The following is a 26,072-nucleotide window of genomic DNA, read 5'->3' as shown; positions in this document are numbered from 1 at the left end:
CAGCATGTATCTTACCCCCATGGGGGACGCATTTAACTTTCAGTATATATTACATCTCCGGCTTCGTGCTGCTCCTTAGTGATAGAAAATATTGTAATAATAATAACCTATCTCTGCTTTTACAATAACACAGCAGACTAGACGTAGGGTATTTTGCAGGTGTTACAGGCGATGCTGGGAATTAACAAGTTATAGAGCACTGGCGGTGCCTGCTGACAATCCTCACAGTGTAATAACCTTGGACTTATTCAGCACACAGACAGATGATAGCAAAATATGATTTTGTTACCCTGCTGCAGCCATATTAATATGACAGTGCACATTATTACTACTAATGTGTACAGTAATTGTTAGAAGGAAAGGGTTATACCCATTGATGTGTAACATCAATGCATGGACTGTTGCACAGAACCACACAGTACCACAAAGTACAATGCAAACAGCACTTGTCAGTGGGATGCGGTCAATTTGCCGGCGGTCGGGATCCCGGCGTTCAGAATCCCGACACTGGAATCCCGACTGCCGAAATCCCGAATCTTTCTCCCTCCGTGGGTGTCCACGACACCCATAGAGGGAGAATAAAATAGCGTGCCGAGCGTAGCGAGGCACCGGGCCCGCTGCGTGGCGAGCGCAGCGAGCCCGCAAGGGGGGGCGATCCACGTCCCCCCCATGTCGAGATTTCGGCGGTCGGGATTCCAGTGTCGGGATTCCGACCGCCGGGATCCCGACCGCCGGGATTTCGTATCGGATCCCTTGTCAGTATGTATGCAGTCAGATTTATTGCATTATTGTTTTGACAGCTGCACAATACTGTACCATGGGGAGATGGGGTGCCGGACGGGGTCCTGACAGTCGGGATCCCAACAGGCATTTACCCGACGTCGGGATCCCGACTGTCAAAACACTGACAGCCGGGTTCCCGACGGCCACCTGCTATTTTCCCTCGTGGGAGTCCACGACCCCCATAGAGGGAGAAGCCCGCAAGGGGCTTAGTTGCGCTCACCATGCTGTCTGAGTCCGGACAGTCATGATCCCAATGTCGGGCTAATGACTTTCGCGATCCTGACTGTCGGGCCCCTGTACCACACCCTGGGAGATGTATCAAACCAGTCCATCCCTTCAATCTCTGCAGTTAAATCCAGCAGCAACCCAGCCCCTGGAAGCTGGTGCACAGAGGCAAAAGCTTCCGTTGCCTCCAGGAGTTCCGCCACTGGATAGGTAGAAGCATAGTTGCCTACCCTCCTGCATTCTGCGAGAGACTCGCTTAAATAGTAGCTGTCACCCTAAAGAGTCTAGCAATGTCCCTGATTCCACCTAACCCATATTATGCAGCTGTTACATGTTATATAAATAAATCAGACATATATACATTCAAATGAAATCCTAAGTGCCATTTACCTTGCATTGCTTCTGGGCCGGCTTGGCTGGGATTGCATGCAAATATCGCATGCAAAAGCATGGTATGGGATCCTGTTGCCCGGGAAGGTCTGAGGGGAGAATCCACCAAAATGCATGGGGGCCTTTACAGTTCGACATAGAACACGCAATTAGAGAATTGTGCAACAGTGTTAGAAAGCCAAGATGGCGTATATTCGTCAGATATTGGTAAAATTACTGTATGATAAATGTTCAAACACAAGAAAGCATTGGAGAAGCCCACTATTCTGAATGAGATCAGTGGCCAATTTGAATGGTGGAATGGTTTATTTGTAGGATATAATGGGAATGGCTTATTGGTTGTTCAGTACATGGAAATTACAGACTGTATTTAATTTCCGTAAATTGACTGTCTGGGTATTGGTCCTGGGGATTTTCTATCCCACTGTATAGCTTATCACAAACCTGAATTACAATGACTTGATAAAGTATTCAACCCTCTTCCCCCATAAAATTTAAAAGATGACAGATTGTTGCAGACATTAATTTATTGTGAACCAGTAAAGCCAATATTTATTATTTGCAGATTTTCCCCCTCAAAAATCTAATAACTGAAAAGAGCTGCTTGCATAAGTATTCAAACCCTACAGGTTTGTGCTTGTGCTACAATGGAAATCTTTATGGTGCAATACCTAGGTAATTCCGGTGCCCCTAGTACAGCCCTGCATTCTTTTTAACATGCATTAAATGGGTGCGGATTATTAAATCGACAGTGCCTAGGTCAACAGTCAATAAGTTGACAACTATTGGTCAACAGGCATAATGTCGACACATGAAAAATTTCGACATGGGCAAAATGTTGACACAAGCAAATTGTCTACATGCAAATGGTCGATACAGCGAAAGGTCTAATTTTCATGTTTTTTTGTGTCTATGGCGACATATGTCGACATGGACCCCTAATTAGTGTATCGTGTCCACTTGCATGGCTCGGTTTGCACCCTATGCTTCAGGCTTGGTGCCTCGCTGTGCGCGGGACACTATTATATTATCCCTCTATGCTGATATGGAAGGGGAAGAAAAAACAATACAGTTTAGAAAAAAATTCAGGAAAAACGCATGTCGACCTTTTCTCAATGTCGACCTACTGCATGACTACCTTGTTTTGTGTGTCGACCTATTGCCTGTCAACCAATAGGGGAAAACCTATTCACTCGATTTAGACATTGTCAACCTATCAATCGGATACCAAATTAACAAGGTGTTGGAAATATTTCGGATTCCTGTGCTACAAAAGTTTCCCCACATCAATTCACAACAGTCTGTACCGTAGACCAATGGTTACCAAACTGGGTGCCTAGGCACCCTGCGGTGCCTCGAGACACTTACCGTTTGACCATTATATACGGTCAAATTAAAAGGCAAAACCAGTGCTGGTGGCTGCCATAATAAAATATTTGTGGACATTTAGAATCGCAACTGTGTCCACCACAAAATAACTGAACTCAAGGATGACAGTTACAATTTTTTTTTTATATATATATAATTCGATAGTCTCATAGTTTCATACATAAAAAACATTGACATCCCATTACATAAATTACATATACCACAAACACTACAAAGAGAAAGAGAGAAAAAAAAAACATGTATGTAAACATTTAGTCTAGTGTGCATAGTGCATAGTTTACCATGTAACAGGATTTTTCACGATATCTGAGTATAGTGTTAACTAATTATACAAATCTGTGATCAGTGCAGGGCCGTTTCTAGAGGCGGACAAGCCGTGCAGCAGCCCGGGGCGCCGCACGGCTTGTCCGCCTCTGTTTAGCAGCCAGGGCGCCCGCCAGCTTCCCCCACGCCGCTGTCCCCCCCGCACGCCCCGTACGCCGCACCAAAAAGATGATCTTGGAGGGGAGAGAGGAGCGCATAAGTCTCTCCTTCCCCTCGCTGTGTCACTGGGCTGTTAGCCAATCAGCTCGCGGGCCGGCAGCCAATAAGGAGCCAGCCCGCGAGATATGATTGTCTCCTGTCAGCCCAGTCACAGTGAAGGAGAGATGCGGTATGCGCTCCCCTCTCCTCCCTTGGGAAACAGAAGCAGCGGCGGCAACGGGACTCGGAGTCGGAGACCCGGACTCTGCTCTCCCCAGCAGCAGCAGCAACGGTGAGTTGTGCTGCTGCTGGGATATTATCCTCTGTCACTGTGGGGGCATATAGGTCTGGCACTGAGGGGGGCAGATGTGTGGCACTATGGGGGCATATTTTCCACTGTGGGGGCATATATGTGGCACTGTGGGGGCATATATGTGGCATTGTGGGGGCATATGTGTGGCACTGTGGGCGCATATGTGTGGCACTGTGGAGCATATTTGGCACTGTGGGGGCATATGTGTGGCACTATGGGGGCATATATGTGGCACCGTGGGGGCATATATGTGGCACCGTGGGGGCATATTTGGCACTGTAGGGGCATATGTGTGGCACTGTGGGGGCATATCTGGCACTGTGGGGGCATATCTGTGGCACTGTGGGGGCAAAGCTGTCAGTGTGGGGGCATATATGGGTGGCACTGTGGGGGCATAGCTATCACTGTGGGGGCATATATGTGTGGCACTGTGGGGGCATAGCTGTCACTGTGGGGGCATATATGTGTGGCACTGTGGGGGCATAGCTGGGACTGTGGGGCATATATGTGTGGCACTGTGGGGGCATATTAGTAAACGGCATCAGTTGTGCGGCAGCGGAGCGTTGGGCATAATGTGTAATAGGCATTACGTTGTGGGGAGTATTGTGTGCTTGCCATCATGGTGTGCGGCGTAATATGTAATGTGTAATTGGCATCACGGATAAAAAAGTGTATGATTTAAGTAGCCTGTCATTGTTTGGCCTTGATCTGTGAGGCGTACTAGGTAACTGTGTAGGGCTTTATATTTTTATGTCACCGTGTGGGCTTCAGCCCGCCAACTTAAGTGCGGGAGGACAATGACAATTCCTGCGGTAACCAATGTCTGGACATGCAGGTTGCAAAAGTGAGATGTAAGGTAATTGTTTTGCTGCTAGACCACGCCCTTATTTTAAGCCACACCCCCTTTTAAAATAAACCACGCCCCCTATTTCGGCGCGCGCGCCTTCGGCGCACGCAATTTCTTGTATTTCATGTTATGTATTTGGGGGGGGGGGGGCGCATTTTTATTTATTTGCCCTGGGAGCTAAATTGTCTAGAAACGGCCCTGGATCAGTGTATAGTGCATTTCTTCATTCATATTTATAGGGAGAAAAAGAAAAAGGGGAAGAGAAACAGCATCGGCCCAGACAGTTAAATTCTAGAAAGTTTGGGAACCACTGCCGTAGACACATGTCACAGCAGAAATTGAAACTCTTCTGCTTTACAATCATCAACTATTTGGTTATGGTGAGTCCCCAGTACCCTCAGTCTCCTGTTAGCTGACAGGAATAGATCTCGGTGTGGTGTACAGTTGCTGCAGCATCTACAATTCAAGCTTGGATGTGCTGTGCATACACAGATACTATTTTCCTGCATACCACTGTTGTGAACATATGTCTACTTCAGTTATTGCTGCAATATTGTCATTAACCCCTAACCTCATTCATTAAAAAAGTGTTTTCACCCACAGAACTGTCACTCCCTGGGTGTTTTCTCTTTCGCCCACAAGTGTCTTTAAACTTTAGAGACCTCAAAAATCCCAGGAGGATATCAGTTATCGAGACCTCGAAATTGCCCAGTCTGCTACCAAGAATAACAGGACAAAGTCACTTAGATTTAATTCTTACCATTCTAGCATTTGGCCTGAACAACAACAGAACTCTTGACCTTGAATTTAAGGCACTATGCAGCTGCCACATGATTGGGCAATATGAAACCTGTATTAAAGCGGGCAGTTGTACAAGTCATTCTCCCGGCAACGGGGGGGAAGTTCCAGAAAATTGGGTGGGACTCCCAGCCACCTCAAAAGTGAACAAGTCTCTGGCATCCTGCTTACACCCGCCAGTAGCCCTTGCCCATGTAAAGTATCACAAAATAGCATGTTTCAAAATAAATTCCTAATTGTACACAGATTAATCAATATAACTAGCTCAGTAATTATTCCTCCCAGACCCACAATACGGATTCTTTTCAGAAACGATGACACTATTTTTTACAGCATATCGAGGGTGACGCATACTAACGCTGCATCCAGAATATACTTTTAGTTGTGCTGTTAATGAGCTTTACAATATAAAGGATAGCAAGAAAACAGTACTGGAAATCAGGGGAAGCCTAGCACAAAATGTATATCCAAAAGAATTTCTCCTAGTGCGGTTTTTGGAGAAATGGAGATGTTGCCCGTAACAACCAATCAGATTAAAGCTTTATTTTCTAGAAGGTTTTAGGTAAATACTACAGGCGTGCCTACCTTCCTGAAATTGCCAGGAGGCTCCTAAAATTTGAGTCTCCCGCATCAGCCTCGCAGTCCTCGCCACCTCTCTTCCCCGCTGCACTAAAACCCATTTTTCGCGGGTCTGTGATGAGGGACGGGGCTGAAATGACGTGAATTGCGTCATTTCATTTTGCACCATTTTCGCCTATCCCCCAGTCCGTGGACCCGTGAATTGCCTTGTTTGACTGCAATGGAGGCGGGGCTTGGTGACGTCCGCCTCGTCTCGCCACCCTGACATGCTACTGTCTGGTCTCCTCTCCAAAAAATTTGGCAAATATGAAATACTAAGCAACATCCTAACTTCTATAAAACCCACACTTACCCCTGGGAGTTTCCAAATCAGTAAAGTGTGCCTGGCTGTGCGGGCGTAATTGTTGGTATGGTCATGCTTCCACCTTGGTGTACCTGGCCATACCACTCAGTGGCTATACTCAGTAGTCAGTTGGCAGCCGTTGGATACGTTGCACAAATTATATAACTCAGAGGCCACAAATCTGGCACTGCAGTTCTCGATATGCAGATTTGGAAATAAACACACCTTTGTGCATTGTAACAAAATTGCATGATTAGAAAAGCAGCAGGATAAAAACAGTATATAAAATTGCGGTTAGGAAACCAGACTCTCCTGGATACAAGCTCCTCTCTCTCTGTTACCCAGTGCAACATGCAGCTGATGCTGAAATGGAAATCTGCGATAATTGACTCTGAGAGTAAGGTTTTAACAAGAACTCCAAAATGGCAACTGCCCCAGGCCTTCTAAGCTGCACTGTCACATGACTCTGTGACTATTTGACAGGCACGTGTCAGCGCACACTGTTAACCTGTCCTGTGCAGGAGAACAGTGACGGAAATAAAAAGGTTCCCTTGAAAAATTCCAGACTCCAATAAAATGTAAACACTTTGCAGTACTGTAAAAACCACAGACAATATCAATGTAGTCGGCTTCAGGCAGAAAGCTGTTTATTACAGCTGATGAGGACAGGGAAACAAGATTGGTGCTGTTTTAGGAACTACTGAGAAGCCTACAAGGCCCCAGCCCTGCACAACAGTCTTATCTGCTAGAGCAAGCAATCCAGAGCTAAAAGACTAACGTGCCTGTGCCTGAACGCTGCTACTGATAGGGTGGGAGGTAGGTAGAAAGTTAAATACAGGGAACAGATAGCATGATGAATTGGGCTAGCATTAGTACAAAATGTTCTCGCTGTACTCGCTGTATTTCTCTGATAAATGCACTTTAATCAGCAACAGAGCAAAAGAGTTCTAAATAATATCCACCTCCTTTACAAAGAAGGGTGGCCATTTTGGTGGGCTGAACCCACTTACTAGTAGCAATGGCCATCAAAGGTTGCATCATCGATGGAGAATGGGTTTAAACCATTGATGACTGATCTCTACACATACAAAGACTTCGAGTATAGGACCTGCGCTGTCGATGTTTGCTAGTCATCGGGCCCAACCAGCCATGACAAAAACAAACATCCTTATCATTGGTCATAGACAATAGTCTAATGGTGTGTACACAATGTGCAAATTACCCTTATATTATGCAGGGGGAGCAGCCTGTGGTGTCGTGTTATTATGCAGGGGGAGCAGCCTGTGGTGTCGTGTTATTATGCAGGTGGAGCAGCCTGTGATGTCGTTATTATGAAGGGGGAGCAGCCTGTGGTGTCGTGTTATTATGCAGGTGGAGCAGCCTGTGGTGTTGTATTATTATGCAGGGGGAGCAGCCTGTGGTGTCGTGTTATTATGCAGGGGGAGCAGCCTGTGGTGTCGTGTTATTATGCAGGTGGAGCAGCCTGTGGTGTCGTTATTATGCAGGGGGAGAAGCCTGGTAGGGGGAGCAGCCTGTGTTGTCCTCTGGTTATTATGCAGGGGGAGCAGCCTGTGGTGTACTCCATTTATTATCCAGGGAGAGCAGCCTGCAGTGTCCTCAGATTGTTATGCAGGGGGAGCAGCCTGTGGTGTCCTATTCTTTTTATGCAGTGGGAGCAGCATGTGGTGTCCTGGTTTATTATTATAGTAGAGGAGCAGCCTGCGGGGTCCTGCTGCTGTTGTTGTTGTTATTATTATTATTACACAGGGGTTTTTCTCAGCCAAACGCTGTTACTCATGGGCCAGTGCTCTGGGCTTGACCCCCAGACCTAAAGTTGCCAGCCAGCCCCTGGTCACCGGCCATCAAAAGATGTGGAAGGTGCACGCATATGGAAGGTTGCTCTGAGCAAATTTACATATGTGTGCACGTTCAGGAGGAAATGGGCGGGCAGCTGACATCCAGTGATGTCCGTCACATGAGAACGCCCATGAAAATGCTGGGGATCCAATATGCTAATGGAACAGCCCGCCGCCCCATACCTGCCCTCCACCCGCCAGCAAGGGCGCACACAGCCAGCACATGCGTAAAGTAAAAACATCGGCCCCGTGCGAGCGCATGAATCGGTGCGAACGAACCAGAATAAGGTCCCATGTACGTATCGCCAGAACTTGGATGACTTTTTGCAATTTTATGTAAACTTCTGCAATTTATTGGAGACATTTTTTATTGATATTATATAAACTCATTGTTATTGCTAGTTGTTTATAAATACATTACTATCAGGATTCTAGTGTCCAGTGATTGGTGGTTTGCAGGACACAGATTTGATTACAGGCTTGCCTTACAAACAATAGCTCAGTGACACTGAGAATAAGAACATAATCAAACATCACCAGCATACTTATTTGTCCACATCTATTCTATCTTGGGGTCATTTTTCTATTACACTCAGGATATCAACACGTTTATGTTTCCATAATCAGGACATCCTGATGTCACAGACTACAGATAACCTTTTTGAGATTCAGGAAATCGTTTTATAAATGTACTCTAAGCTTCCTGCCACTCTCATAAAAAGCACAAGACTGTACGGAATGAATAAAATGTAATTCTATTTATGTTTCCAGAGACAAAAAGTTTGGTAATTAGTAGAAATGAGTGGTGGACCGTTTTTGTTGGATCTGGACTTGGCTCAGATTCGTTCCTACCAGTTTTATATTTGGATTTGCAAGAATCCACCTCTGGGAGCATGATGTTCGGACCCAACATGATGGGATCTGAGCAAAGGTTGGGACTGCCATTGGTGCAGCAGGTGCAGTGCACCGGGGCCCCTGAGGACTAAGGTGCCCACTGCTGCCCCTGTCATCCTCCACCTGTCTCCCACTATTTTTCCCTGTCTGCCTCCCCCTGCCTCTTCCTGTCACCCTTTAACTCCCCTGTCACCCACTGCTGTGTTGAATATTGTGAACTTGGGCTGGGGTGGAGGAGGGGGAGTCAAATTATATTTTTGCACCTGGGCACACGGCCCACAATTTCTACCACTGGATCTGAGTCTCTGATGCCGGGACTTATGAGATATATATATCGATCGAACCCTTATGTAGAAATGGTAGCAGTGCCAGCACTTACAGCTTAAATAACTGACGTAGACAAAGTGGAAGCACTTTAACGTTTTCAGAACTCATGTGATTTCTGTAATCCTCCTGCTGCCAATCTTTTGTCTATCTACTATCATACATTCCCTGAGCCCAAGTAATATACAAGGGTTTAACAGCCAGATGTATCAAACTTCAAAAAGTCAAACAGCCAGCCAATCAGTTCCTACCTGTCATGTTACAGGCTGGGATTGAAAAATGACACGTAGTAGCTGATTGGCTGGTTGTTTTTCACTCTTCACTTTATCACTTTTTGAAGCTTCATACATCTAGCCCATAGTGTGGCCCAATGGATCCCTCAGTGCAGCAGAGGTACATGGTCAATGCCTACAAAATGTTAAAATAGAGTAACAGATATGGTTGAATCATGTTCTAAGAATCTAGACCTCTTTGCCAAAAGTTCAGAATGTGAAACTCTGTTTTTGTATTACGTTATAATGATCCAAACAATTGCTGCAAATTACTGTCAGATGCCTTTGCACTGATATTGCAGGTACCCGTGTAATAAAAATCTTCGGATTGAGCCAAGTAGGTTGTAGCCCCAAATAGTAAATACACTTAATTTTCTAATAAAATCCTGGGATCTGAGCTTGTTTGTTTCTGAAAGTTTGGCCGCCATACAAAAATATTGGACAGCATTGTTCTGTGAAGCAAGGATTGTGTTTACAGCTATGTTGGCACACATTCCTGTATCGTTCTGCAGAGGAACAAGCTTCACACTGTCAGAAAGACTATTCAAGTGTTAATGTCCAAATGTCGCTCCAACTATAAATGGTGGTTTATTAAAATTAAATATTAATTACCCATATCTCTATACAAACAATATTAGAAAACAAACAAACAAACAAAAATACAGTTTTAATTATCCAAAGCTGAGAGAGAGAGCGAATATATTATTGAGTCTCTTGATGATAGCTAACAGATGTGCATAATATTTCTACAAGTAGAGACGGAAAACCCCCCACCCCCACCTCTGCAGATTATTCAACAGGTCCCCAATAAAATAAAATTGGAATTCCTGGCAAACAGAAGAAGATAACAGGGAAGAACTATCACCCCATCACATGAACAAATCGAGTGCAGGATAATTATATATTGACAAGAGAAACCGTTTTAAAGATCTGTTTTCTGGTTCCCCTGTGTCCAGGTATTAGGCAAGGCTTCCTCTGGAGACCAGTTCGTGTAAAAAGACCAATTTCATTAGTTAAAGGGATTAATTGAGGCATAAAACTGCAGCGACTCTTGTAATAGACAGCCCGTCCTGTGCACTAATAGATGTCTGTCTACGAATACATTGGAATTATCAATGTACAAGGTAAGTTCTGCCCTGAAAATTATATTTTATTATTTGTGATTACCGTACTGCAGGCAGATCTGTCTGCATTCCACCGTGTTATAGGCCAGTAAGTAGTCCGTGCTTATTTATGTGTACACAGCTAACTGTAGTGTACACACAGTATGTATACATCAATACGGTACACATACACATTTACAGTCTGTATTACTGGATAGAAAAAGATATTTCCTGAATTACAGAACACACACTTTACGGCTGCTATTCATGTCTGATTGGACTATGCCATAATTGTAACAAACAACTGAGAGACATCCAGTAAGAATGTCATTTTCCAGCTATATGCTAACATGCATTGCAGCTCCTCATGTATGCAGTCACACAACAACCCGCTCAGAGATACTGTACTCTACTCTACATTCTTCTCACCTCAGAGGAGTGCTCATAGATTCAGTGCTAGCTCTTACTCGCACTCACAGGTTACAGCATCTTGAAAGTAAGACACTATTCTACTTACAAAAGACATGATAAATGGCTTCTACTCATACTCACACAGGCTGCTGCTTCCAAGCACATAAACTAGCTTCTACTCACACTCCAAGCATTCATTTTAAAACCTAAGACTAGCTTATACTCATACCCACACAGCCTGCTTCCAAACACATTACCTTTGCTTCACACACACTTCAAGTTCTACTCCCAGGCACTCAGAATAGCTTCTGCTCATACTCACAATCTACTGTTTCCAGGTGCCTTAGCTACAGTATCTTCTACTAACTCTCCAGGCATTACTTCTAGACACTAAAACTAGCTTATACTCACACTCAACTTCCAGACACATTTCCTAGCTTCTATACTCTTCAAGTTCTACTCCCAGGCACTCAGAATAGCTTCTGCTCATGCTCACAGTCTACTTTTCCCAGGTACATTTATTAGCTTCTACTCACTCTCCAATCATTACTTCCAGATAATAAAACTGGCTTATACTCACACTCAACTTACAGACACATTACCTAGCTTCTACACACACTTCACTTCCAGACACTCAGAATAGTTTCTGCTCATCATCACAGTCTACTGTTTCCAGGCGTATTAACGAGTTTCAATTCACTCTCCAGGCATTACTTCCAGATACTAAAACTAGCTTAGACTGACACTCTGCTGCCAGACACATTGCCTAGTTTCTACACACTTCAAGTTCTACTTTCAGACACTCAGAATAGCTTCTGCTCATACTCACACAGTCGACTGTTTCCAGAGACATTGACCAGCTTGTACTCACATTCGAAGAAATACTATCAGACATTCAGACTAGCTAGCTGTTAATAACAGCAGATGAGCGGCTTTGAGGACGGCGTTGCATAGCGCTGCGCTATGAAACGCCGTCCTCCCCCCACTGACAGTGGCGGGCTGTGTGGCTCAGTGTGTATGCACTGAGCAGCTTTACCCCAAGCGATGATAGCCATCACCGCCCAGTATGTATGGACCTTTAGAGCTATTTCCAGACACACTAAAAAGCTTCTACTCATTCTCCAAGCAGTACTTCCAGACACTAAAACTAGCTTCTACTGACACTCTGCTTCCAGGCACATTGACTAGCTTTTACATTGTCTACACAAACTCTAAGTGCAACTTCAGACTAGCTACCATTCATACTCGAATAGACTGCAACTTCAAGACACTAGGTGCAGCTCCTTCTCAGAGTTCTGCTTCCAAATACTTGGATTTGCTTCTACTCACACTTGTATGGACTGTTGCTTTTAGACACTAGAACTAGCTTCTACTCACACTTGTATGGACTGTTGCTTTTAGACACTAGAACTAGCTTCTACTCACACTTGTATGGACTGTTGCTTTTAGACACTAGAACTAGCTTCTACTCACACTTGTATGGACTGTTGCTTTTAGACACTAGAACTAGCTTCTACTCACACTTGTATGGACTGTTGCTTTTAGACACTAGAACTAGCTTCTACTCACACTTGTATGAACTGTTGCTTTTAGACACTAGAACTAGCTTCTACTCACACTTGTATGGACTGTTGCTTTTAGACACTAGAACTAGCTTCTACTCACACTTGTATGGACTGTTGCTTTTAGACACTAGAACTAGCTTCTACTCACACTTGTATGGACTGTTGCTTTTAGACACTAGAACTAGCTTCTACTCACACTTGTATGGACTGTTGCTTTTAGACACTAGAACTAGCTTCTGCTCACACTTGTTACTTTTAGACACTAGAACTAGCTTCTACTCACACTTGTATGGATTGTTGCTTTTAGACACTAGAACTAGCTTCTACTCACACTTGTTGCTTTTAGACACTAGAACTAGCTTCTACTCACACTTGTATGGACTGTTGCTTTTAGACACTAGAACTAGCTTCTACTCACACTTGTATGGACTGTTGCTTTTAGACACTAGAACTAGCTTCTACTCACACTTGTATGGACTGTTGCTTTTAGACACTAGAACTAGCTTCTACTCACACTTGTATGGACTGTTGCTTTTAGACACTAGAACTAGCTTCTACTCACACTTGTATGGACTGTTGCTTTTAGACACTAGAACTAGCTTCTGCTCACACTTGTTGCTTTTAGACACTAGAACTAGCTTCTACTCACACTTGTATGGATTGTTGCTTTTAGACACTAGAACTAGCTTCTACTCACACTTGTTGCTTTTAGACACTAGAACTAGCTTCTACTCACACTTGTATGGACTGTTGCTTTTAGACACTAGAACTAGCTTCTACTCACACTTGTTGCTTTTAGAAACTAGAAGTAGCTTCTACTCACACTTGTATGGACTGTTGCTTTTAGACACTGGAACTAGCTTCTACTCACACTTGTATGGACTGTTGCTTTTAGACACTAGAACTAGCTTCTACTCACACTTGTATGGACTGTTGCTTTTAGACACTAGAACTAGCTTCTACTCACACTTGTATGGACTGTTGCTTTTAGATACTAGAACTAGCTTCTACTCACACTTGTATGGACTGTTGCTTTTAGACACTAGAACTAGCTTCTACTCACACAAATTGCAGCTTCTACAAACTAGGAGCAGTTTCTACCGATTGCTGCATTAGGATTTGCTTCTACTCACACTCACAATTCGCTGCTTCCAGACATTAGGACCAGCTTGAACTCATTGAGTGTTGCTTCCAGAAGACTAGCTGCTACTCACATGCCAAAAGCTACTTGGACCAATTACTACTATCAGAATGATGCTTTGAAGTTGTTCTCTCTCCAAAGACTATATCCAGAGACACTAGGATTACAGTAGTGTCTACCTATGAAGACTGCATCTTCTACACAATTTATATTCAGTGAGTGCTGCTTCTATACACGAAGGGGTAAAATTACTAATATAAGAGTTCTATTGAAGATGGGATGTTGCCCATAGCAACTAATCAGATTATGCTTCTTATTTATTTAGCACCTTCCAGAAGATAATAGATATAATCTGATTGGTTGCAATGGGCAACACACCATCTTTAATAGAACTTCCGTCTCACAAAATTACCAATAGTATTTACTTCTACGCACATAGGCCAGATGCACCAAGCTTCAAAGAGTGATAATAAAACTAGCCAATTAAATACTAACTGTCATTTTTCAAACACAGCCTTTAACATGATAGTTACAAACTGATTGGCTGGTGGTTTATCACTCCCCACTTTATCACTTTTTGGAAGCTGGGTACATCTGGCCTGAAATGTTCTGCTTCCAGATTGCAAAGATAGTAATGCTGGCCATAGACTAATGTGAAGTGGCCCAATGGCATGTGTTTGACCTGCTTGCATGAATGACCTCTGACTCAGACAGCCTACCGGCATGCAAAAGGACTGCATACGGATTATTGCATGCGATCATGCTTTACGGGTGACTCTAGGATTATTTGCTGCCTCTTCTCCCCTTGTAGAAGTTGCAGTAATGTATAGGAGCCTTAAGATTAGTTTCTGCTCAAACTCACAATGCCACTTCCATACGTTAGAGCCAGCACATGTAATTATGTCACATATGGGCCCTTATTCTGGTTGGTGCGGCCGGAGCCGCACACGGTGCTCCGGCCGCACAAACCAATCCCCGCCCACGAGACGGATCGCCACGGCCGTCCGTACACGGACGGCTGGCGATCCGCATAAAAATGGTGGGGCGTACGCCTCCACCATGGTGGGAGCTGCCCCCTGCATTCGATGGTCGTCGACCATCGAAGGCAGGGCCGCACGCCACAGCAGCTCCCGCAAGCTGAGACCACACGGACAATCGTCCGTGTGATAGCTTGTATGGGGGCTGAGAGCTGACATCCGGCGACGTCAGCTTTCCGCCCCCATCAGTGGCGTCATACCCTGATTAGCATGCATACGCCCCGCGTTTGCATGGGAACGCCCATGAAACGCGGGGCGTATACATAGGGAAATGAGGGTATGAAGCCCCTCACGCCCCTATACGCCCCCTTTGCGGCGGACGAAATACGTCTGCGGCGAATGGGGCTGCACATGCGCAGATTGACCTCTGCGCATGTGCAGACTAAAAACATCGGCGGTACGGCCGCACGCGGGCCGTACCGTCCGATTCAGAATAAGGGTAGGTGCAGTCTACGAATACATTGTTACAATAATCCCCATCATCATGGTTTCAGTGCTATAGATCTGCATTCTCAGTGCACGTATATAAATATTAATTTACAGAGTCCATAGATTAATAGCAGATAATGCAAACTCTAGCTACAGTATGGGGACTGTTACAGGAGATTGGAACTCTGCCTGTTAATAAAATATTGTAGGACTAGCTTCAGATATATCTTCTTCACTCCCATAGTATACTGGTACGTACCAGACATGAGATATATCTCTTACACTCACATAGTATACTGGTACCAGACATGAGATATATCTCCTACACTCACATAGAAAGCACTTACCCCCTCACAGAAAGGATTGGAGCCGGCACACGGTAGTAGGTGAAGAAAAAAAGGGTTTATTGCAATTACATCATTGCACAAAGAGACAGCTGCTGACCTGACAGCCGTTTCAACTGCATGTGAGCAGTTTTCATCAGAGGTCTACTCACATGCAGTTGAAACAGCTGTCAGGTCGGCAGCTGTCTCTTTGTGCAATGATGTAATTGCAATAAACCCTTTTTTTCTTCACCTACTACCGTGTGCCGGCTCCAATCCTTTCTGCGAGGGGGTAAGTGCTTTCTATTAACCACATTATGTGCCTGGCACCGGAACAGTTTTATCTTTAACCAGAGTGCCAACCTGAGAACCCAACTGTCTACACTCATATAGTATACTTGTACATACTCAGGGCCGAAACTAGGTGTTTCGGCGCCCAGGGTGGCAGTCATTTGGTCTTACACTCACATAGTATACTGATACCAGACATGAGATATATCTCTCACACTCACATAGTATACTGGTATGTACCAGACATGAGATATATCTCTTACACTCACATAGTATACTTGTACATACCAGACATGAGATATATCTCTCACACTCACACAGTATACTGGTACCAGACATGAGATGTACCTCTCACACTCACATAGTATACTGGTACCCGACATGAGATATATCTCTTACACTCACAAAGTATACTGGTTCCAGACATGAGCTATGTGTCTCTGGTCCAGAAGGGTAGACCTGGATTTTTTTCCTGTTTAAAAGGGTCAACCCGGATCTAAATTGCCAGGGCACCAACCATGGAATTTACCAGGATTTTTCCTGGATCTTAATTCCAAAAAACCCAGGTCGCTGGCTGTCTGAAAGGGTTTTTGGGATTAATATACAGGGAAAGGCACTGAGTAGCTCTCCTGGTGGGGTGCTGTCTGATTGGCTGTGAGGGTCTGCCTCTCTGATTGGCTGGGAGGGCATGGCCCTGGCGCTGGCTAGACAATGCTCATTGGGAAGACACCTCTCTATTCCCAATCTATGTTTGAAGATTCTTACAGGGGAAGTGACTTTTTTGCAGCCCTCTGCTGAAGGCAGTGCAGGTGTATGATTGTTTAATAGTGTGCTTTAGACAGTGACTTGCCACCGAGCATTTTACAGTATACTGAAAATGAACAATCTTCACAGCTCTCATGGAATTTAGTCTTGATTTCATAAATGCTGCCAAGACCAGACCACAAATTAGGGAATATATAGCAATATTGCAACCCCCAAACTGCACATCTAGTGTCCCCCTATCAGAGCCAGTAATGTGTAGGTCCCACGGCTGCTGCTAATCACTCCTTTTATTGTGACACAAACAGTACATTGCAGGGATAATCAGGCTTCTGTGTGAAAGGGGTCAACATGGGAAATTCCAGGGTTAAATGTGCTGTGTAAAAGGGGGTCAGAGCTTTCAACTTAGTCCTACCCGGGTGTTTGTATCTGGGGAAAACCCGGGTTTTTGGTATTTTTCGGTCTGAAGGTGGTATAACTCATTCTCACACAGGGGCACACAGGGACACTTATCAAACAATATTTGGGGTTAGCCAACTGTATCCCTCCATTGCCGCCTACAGCCACATCCCCCATAAGTTTCTATAAGGTATGCAATGCATACCTTATAGAAAAAACTCGCTACGAATGACAAATGGCCAATCAGCTCTGTCAGTTTTCAAACACATGACAGATAGGAGCTGATTGGCTGGGGCACCATTATCATACGCAGCAAGCTTTATCATCGACAACAATGACTTCTATTACGCATTGATAAATGTTCCCCATAGTATACTGCGCCGAGAGATAACTCTAAAATACAATAACCTAGGATGTTGCTAATAGACACTAAAAATGACTCTTAAGGCCCTCATGCACTAGTCCGATTTGGCCACTTTTCACCCAACTCCAACAGATAAGGCCGAGAAATCGGGTGAAAAGTGTGTTTGACTTCCGATCAGATGCGTGGACGTGTGCGCACTGGATCGGAGTCGGAGGTCAGACCTTTTGCACATCCGACCTCTGACTCTGACTCAGGCCACAGTTGCCAGATCATCCCCTTTAATAGGTGCACATTTGAATTACACAGGTTCTTGACTACTTTTCAAACTTTTCAAAAGTAATGACAGTTGGTATGGTTGGGAGGTGACAGAGTTCAAGAGTTCATACCAACTGTCATTACGTTTGAAAAGTAGTCAAGAACCTGTGTAATTTATATGTTGGTCTTATTAAAGGGATAATCTGGCAACCCTGGTCCAAGCAAGGGGGAACGGTATAGCAGCCGATACGTTGCATATGATCCTGCGTGCGGCTCAACTCGGATTGGCTGGCCATATACTGCTGCGACTTCTCACAGTGGTGTATGGCCACCTTAACACTCCTGTAGTCTAAAACTCCCATAATGTACATCAGAATTAACTGCAGTATAAAACCCATATTTCAAAATTAACTGTTACTCCTCACAGACACTCAAACTGTACTGCTCATAGACACCAGAGATATATTACTAAAATGTTGTAGTCAGATACCTGTTTCCAGACTAGGACTAGGCCAATGAGGTGTGGTGAGGAGGCACTGACTAGTATAATAGCCAGATATACACACAAATAGATGATTCTAATCATCAAAACTGCAGAGTGAATGAATGGAGTGACAGATGAGGCTCTGCCTACCCACACTGCACGTCACTGGCTAACGCTCATACTGATCACTGTTCCTAGACATCACATTTGAACTCTGGCTCATCCTCTCCTACTATAAAATGCTTCTAAGAGACACCTGGAAGACAAAGTAGAGCAAGCTCCATAACACAATCAGTTGGGTGGTGCCATTCCCACTCGCGCAGGCTGATTTAGTTGTCTAATTGCTGTTTTATCCAATGGAGAATGCTGCTCAATCACACGAAGACTCACAGGACGCTGTTTCTGTTCATGCTGTGAATTGCCAATTATATAAAATGAGAAAAGAAAACTTTGGGGCAGATTTATCAAGCCCAGTGAAATGAAAAGGTGGCTGTTATTGCCAATCAGCTCATAACTGTCATTTTTCAAACCCAGCCTGTAACTTAATAATCAGGAGTGGATTGGCCGGTGATAAAGTAGCAGCCACTTTATCACTTCATCAAGCTTAATAAATCTGCCCGAGTACCCAAAAAATAAATGTCACACAATCCTGCTGCCCGGGGTTACATAGATACACACTCAGACAGATGCATATACTACTCATTGGTTACTATGGTATGATCTCTTCTTAGAGCCCAGTCTTGGGCTGGCACATAGCACACATTCATTGAACTGTAGGATACTTCCACCTCCTCCAGAATGCGTTGCAGTGTGTGAAAGACTGTGACATTTCCCATTACTTTTTAACAAATTCCTCCATTGCATGAAGTCTGCATCAGTGAAAGGACATATCCAGAGATATACAGGTGCAAGCTGTTCTACTGCAAAATAATCTGCTTTAATTGTTCTTTTTTCTGTTTTGGTCCCTTCAGCATTCTAACTAGCAGCATCTATAATACACATGCCAGTAGTAGCACATAAGGTACATAAAGGAAAGTGCTGTGATATACTCAGAATAAGTTGTAGGATACATGTTTCATTCCATAATTTTACTTTTCATGACAGTATTTGCTGCAGGTTCATTTTTACATGTGTTGTATTACTATGGATGTAACAATCATAGTTCCTGCATCAGGTTAACAGTGGACAGTTTAATCACAAAGTGATGTTACCTGATATAAACCCTATTTGTTCCTACAGGAGACATACATATGTCTGCCTTCCTTAACGCCCCTCTGCTAACAGCTGTACCCTCTGGCAGTTGATCTCAGGGGGTCCTTTTACAGTATTTGTATGAACTTTTAACCTGTTTATTTAAAATGTATTACCCATCCTCTATTCACAAACGTTCTACAAATAACTCACATTAATCGTGTATACAAATAAGGAGCCCCAGTTACACATGTAGATCCAATTATACAGTAGCAATAACATCAAGTATATATATGTGTGTGTGTGTGTGTATGTTTGTGTGTGTGTGTGTATATGTTTGTGTGTGTGTATGTATATATATATATATATATATATATATATGCACACACAAACACACACACACACACCTACACACACACACACACACACACACACACACACACACACACCTAACACCACCCAGACACACAGAGGCATCTTACCTGTCCAGGGCTATAGCTGTCATAGAGTAGATGCTGGTGAACACAGCAGATATTGGGAAGAAATTGTGGAACTTGCAGTATATGAGCCCATAGTACCACTGGTTATTCATGGCATAGGTGAAATTAACCACTGTGTTGAAGGCTGACATCGATGCTTCAGCGAAAGCTAAGTTTACCAAGAAATAGTTGGTGACAGTCCTCATTCTTTTGTGGGCTAGAATGATCCACATGACAATTATATTCCCAACTACTGAGATAATGACGATGATGGAATAGGCTACAGCCCAAAGGGCTATCTGCCAAGCCGGCTGCAGAAAAGGGTTAATAAATGTCTCATTGCCATTTGTTGAATTAAGGGCTGAATCATTTTGAACGGAGATATTCATGATTACAGTCTAACAACAGACCGGTCCAATCCCTTCAAGAAAAACTTACAGTCCAATAATAAGAGATGTGCAATCAGCTGTAAGTAGGCATTAGAGTGGCTAGGATAAGTCCCATGGGCAAGCTGTGTGGTACTGAGCATGCATTGGAAGGAATGGTTACTGGTGGATGGTAATTGTCAGCATTGGGAGAAAAAAATAATAATATCACAGTTAAAAAGCTGCTGCAGCTGCTGAGGGGAGAGGAGCACAGATCTGAGGAGTCCAGCAGCTGGAAATGCTGATAAATGAAGTATATACCGGAGCTGGTCTCAGAAGAGAGTAGTCAAATCCCTGCCTCTGCCGGTGACTGCCGTGCATCTTATACCAGAGTTATACTAGGAGACTACTGGGTTGAGAAGGATTTAAAGTCAGTGTCATTGGAAGAGGCGGGGCCTGGTGACAGGGGGCGTGGTCAGACTGCTAATTCAGGACGTGAAGGGATCAGAGTTAAAAGCTGGGTCAGCGCAGTAGCAGCAGCGCTGCAGCAGTAGATAGGGACGAATCAGGGTGCTGCTGTTAGGGATCCCGGGGTGCAGAGAGCAATAGAAACCAGTCATTTTAGGGGGGCTACTCAGAGCTTCAATACTGGAGAACTAGCAATCATAGCAATGTACCTGCACTTTCCAGCGTCAGATCTCCAAATAAATGTCATTTACTCCGATATTTTCCCATATTCAAGTGAGCATAAGCATGCACACTTCTGTAAGCAAGAACTGAAGAGAGGGTCATAAAGACCACATATTTTGCCAGTACAATCGCCAGTTATAACTGCAGAGACTATATATACTGTCAGCTGCACCTGGTGCTATTTAATCACTACACACATCCAAGCACATTTCTACACACAGACACACAGCCATACACACATCCAAACACATTGCTACACACAGACAGACACACAGCTATACACACATCCAAACACATTGCTACACACAGACACACATCTATACACACACCCAAACACATTGCTACACACATCCAAACACATTGCTACACACAGACACACAGCTATACCCACATCCAATGCTACACATAGCTATACACACACACACCCAAACACATTGCTACACACAGCCATACACACATCCAAACACATTGCTATACACAGACACACAGCTATACACACATCCAATACTACACGCAGACACACAGCTATACACAAACCCAAACACATTGCTACACACACACAGCTATAAACACATCCAAACACATTCTACACACAGACACACAGCTATACACACATCCAATGCTACACACAGCTATACACACACCCAAATACATTGCTACACGCAGACACACAACTATGCACACATCCAAACACATTGCTACACGCGGACACACAGCTATGCACACATCCAAACACATTGCTACACACAGACACACAGCTATGCACACATCCAAACACATTGCTACACGCAGACACACAGCTATGCACACATCCAAACACATTGCTACACACAGACACACAGCTATGCACACATCCAAACACATTGCTACACACAGACACACATCTATACACACACCCAAACACATTGCTACACACACCCAAACACATTGCTACACACAGCCATACACACATCCAAACACATTGCTATACACAGACACACAGCTATACACACATCCAATACTACACGCAGACACACAGCTATACACACACCCAAACACATTGCTACACACACACAGCTATAAACACATCCAAACACATTCTACACACAGACACACAGCTATACACACATCCAATGCTACACACAGCTATACACACACACCCAAACACATTGCTACACACAGACACACAGCTATACACACATCCAATGCTACACACAGCTATACGCACACCCAAATACATTGCTACACGCAGACACACAGCTATGCACACATCCAAACACATTGCTACACACAGACACACAGCTATGCACACATCCAAACACATTGCTACACACAGACACACAGCTATGCACACATCCAAACACATTGCTACACACAGACACACAGCTATGCACACATCCAAACACATTGCTACACGCAGACACACAGCTATGCACACATCCAAACACATTGCTACACACAGACACACAGCTATGCACACATCCAAACACATTGCTACACACAGCTATGCACACATCCAAACACATTGCTACACACAGACACACAGCTATGCACACATCCAAACACATTGCTACACACAGACACACAGCTATGCACACATCCAAACACATTGCTACACACAGACACACAGCTATGCACACATCCAAACACATTGCTACACGCAGACACACAGCTATGCACACATCCAAACACATTGCTACACACAGACACACAGCTATGCACACATCCAAACACATTGCTACACACAGCTATGCACACATCCAAACACATTGATACACACAGACACACAGCTATGCACAGATACAAACATTTCTACACACAGATATGCACACATCCAAACACATTGCTACACACAGACACACAGCTGCACACAGATAAACAGCTATGCACATATCCAAACACATTGTAATAGTACACATAGACACACAGCTATGCACACATCCAAACACATTGCTGCACAGACACACAGCTACTGTATGCACAATTCCAAACACATTGCTGCACAGACACACACCTAGACTATGCACACATCCAAACACATTAATGCACATAGTCCTGGGTAGTTGTGGTCCGTTTGCAGCAGGGCTGCATTCGCACATGGAATTATGTTTTTGTACTGCGCATGTGCATTTCTGCGCATGTGCATATGCAGGGTGCATGCACCCACGCCGAGTGCACGCACCCAGGACAACAGGAGGGGGCGGAGAGGGGCGTGAGGCATTCTCATGCTAATGAGGCCATGACGCGGGTGCAGGGGTCGGGGAGCTGCCATCACCAGATGTCAGCTGCCCTCCCATTTTCTTCCCAGCGCGCACACATATGTAAGTGTTCCCTTCCCATCTTACACACCCAGCGGCTCTTTCCGGCATGGGAGTCTGCCACCCCCTTGCTGGGCTTTCTTCGCCCATCCCCTACTCGGCAGCCGTGTCCAGTAGCTGCTCCTCACTTGCCCGACTGCGCTGTCTCCGGCATCCAGACCCTCCTCGGCTATGTGTGAAAGCTGTCAGCTGTATCCCCGGACAGACAGTTATGGATAACCAAAAAAAGGGTGTTTGATCAGTGCGCTACTATCTGCAGCTGGTACTTGCTCCTGAAGAAGCTGGGTGTTTGACCCAGGGGAACGCGTTGAGCCTCCCAACAATCGGACATTCCTCTCAATTGCATCACCCAAACCGGGCCAAATCCACACTACAGCGGACAGCACCACGTGCATTTGCACCACCCCATCCGGACTCATCATCCGAGGCAGCTATTGAAAATTACATCATCCTCCAGGTTTACCATCTTTTCCCACCAGAGGAACCTAATTCTCCAACTGGACTCTGTGTTTTGGGACTGACATTGGCCACCAGGCTACCTGCTGCTTTTATGGGTCTACCATCAGAGACGTCCGTGTGGTAATATATATATTCAATGCCCGTATACTCTACCTTCTGTGATGCCTATTGAATGTCCTACCATTTTATTGTAACCCCCCGTTTTATACATTGATTTACCGATTCTAATAATGGTACAGCTATTTTAGCATTTTTTAATAGTAAATACATTTTGTAAAGGATACCGTTCTGTATATTATAATTTTTTATATATCTAAATTCATTTTCTACAGCCAGCGCTGGTACATTTTCTTTTTTCCAGTTATGGATAACCTCTCACTGGAGGCAAGTGTCTTTGTCAGTGTCTGTGTGTCGATGTCAGTGTCCATGAGTCAGCAACCGTATGTCTGTTTCAGTGTCCATGTTGGGGTTAGTAGGTCAGCATCTGTGTCATCGTCCATGTGCCAGTGTCTGACAGGTTCATTACATGTGTCAGCAGCCATGTGTCTGTGTGTTAGCATCTGTCTCTGTGTCACCATCAGAGTCAGCATGTATCAGAGTTAGTGTGGCAGTGTCCGTGTGTATACTGTATGTCATCATCCGTGTGTTGGCATCAGCATCTGTGTGTTGGTGTATGTGTGTCAGCATCCATGTTTCAACATCAGTTTGTCAGCCATTGTTGGGGTTAGTGTACCAGTGTCTATGTTTCTATGTCAGCGTCTGTGTTAGCATTATTGTTTCAGCATCTGTTCATGTGTTCATTTGTTAGTATCTGTCTGTGTGTTGGCATCAGTGTGTCAGTCACTGTGTGAGCGTACAGTATGTGTCTGTGTGAGTGTCCATGTGTCAGCAGCTTTCTGTCAGCATCAGTATGTCAGCATCACTTTGTGTGTCAGCATGTGTTAGGGTCAGTGTGTTAATATCTGTATGTCCATGATTCAGTGTCTCTGTATTAGCATCTGTCTGTGTTAGAGTGTCAGTGTCTATCAGTTTCAGAGAGTTTGTATGTCAGCATCTGCCTGCTTTGGCATCAGTGTATCAGTTTCTGTCTGTGTATCCGTGTGTTAGCATTTGTTTGTCAGCATTGTGTCAAAATTACTCTCTGTGATTGTCCGTGTGTCTGCATCTGTGTGTTAGTATTTGTCTGTGTCAGTGTGTCAGCATCTGTCTGTAAGTCAGTGGGTCAGCATATATCCATGTGTCAGCATATGTGAGTTAGCATCTGTCTGTGTCAGCATCTTTCTCTATGTCACTATCTGTGTGTCAGCATCTGTCTGTCAGTGTGTTATTGCCTGTGTGTTAGCGTCTGTCTGTGTGTCAGAATGTTTTTGTGGCTGTGTCTGAGTGTAGGCATCTCTGACACCACAGGCACACCCTGAGAAAGGATCTTATCAGAAACAAGTTGGTGTGAATGGAATGTGAGTGGAGATGGGACCCATACTTACTCAGTTTATCAGTTGCCATAATCCTCAATTGCCTGAAAATTGAGGATTGTGTATAAATCTGGATCAGGTTCTAAGTCTTTAGGAAGTAAACATAATACCTGTGCTATATTTAAATTAAACTGACTGCCCACATACATTGGATGAAACCATTTTGTGTGTCCAAACATTTTCAATCCTATCATAGAACATCAAAGGGACTTTGGAAGTGTGGGCATCCCCCTGGGACCTTCTTAGGTGTCCTTATGGAAAATCCGCCTCTGCCTGCAGCTAATGCGGGTTACCTCATATATTCAAGGTTAAGGGCTCGGAGGTATGGGTAAACATGCTAATGGCAATTGCAGTTATGGCATAAAGCCTAGTCACGCTAGTGGGTGTAATAATATGTTTTATAGGGGACTATTAGCCTGTCAAAATTGGAACATTACAGCAATGTCACTGCCAGCAACTGTGCATGTATTGCTGTCAGGCACCATCTAGTGGCCGCTAGTTCATACAACACTTGAATTCCTCCCATAGAGGCAGCGTTGCCCTATTATTATATAATACATATGCCACTGTCTGCTAAAATCAGTGGGATGGGGGAGAGGGAAGCACTGATAAACTATAATAAATGCAGTCAGTGGGGCAAATTTACTAAGCTAAACACAGCTAAAATACTGTAGGCGTAGTCATATTAGAAAATATGCCTATTTTATTCGTATTCAAATTTTCGGCATTTCCTATGCCGAAAATACAGGCATTTGTATACGTATTAATGGCACATTCGTATTTGTATTTATGAATACAAATGTATACACCATCGATAGAATACGACTAGGAATCACCATTCAAAAGAATGGTGATTCCTAAATTACTAAGTGGCCGTATGTAATATACGGCCACTAATTGCTGGTAATTAGTGGAATACAGCTACTAATTGCCAGTAAACTACACCTGGAAAATACACTTAATTTTCCAGGCATATTTGGCAGAAGCCTGCACGGATCAGTCAGATCCGTGCAGGCTTCAGTGTACTAAAAACAAAACAAAAAAATGACCAGAGACCAGCTACCAAGAGGAAGAGACAGG

General features: G+C 44.2%; 1 protein-coding gene across 2 annotated transcripts in view; it reads right to left on the bottom strand.

Annotated features, from left to right (window-relative positions):
• The window catches only part of TACR1 (tachykinin receptor 1), a 221,979-nt gene extending 201,492 nt beyond the window's left edge, over positions 1-20,487 (bottom strand). The window contains exon 1 of one of the 2 annotated variants that reach the window (XM_083184514.1): positions 19,713-20,487. In XM_083184514.1, the coding sequence (XP_083040640.1) occupies positions 19,713-20,098 (386 nt within the window). In that variant the 5' untranslated portion in view covers positions 20,099-20,487. The remainder of the gene's footprint in view (positions 1-19,712) is intronic. The other variant, XM_083184513.1, reaches the window with a different exon arrangement.
• Between the last annotated feature and the right edge of the window lie 5,585 nt (positions 20,488-26,072).

The sequence above is a fragment of the Crinia signifera genome, chromosome 4 (assembly GCF_055691185.1).
Source record: "Crinia signifera chromosome 4, ASM5569118v1, whole genome shotgun sequence".
NCBI classification, from domain to species: Eukaryota; Metazoa; Chordata; class Amphibia; order Anura; family Myobatrachidae; genus Crinia; species Crinia signifera.
The sequence above is the reverse complement of the archived record's forward strand: the minus strand, read 5'-3'. Positions and strand labels throughout refer to the sequence as shown.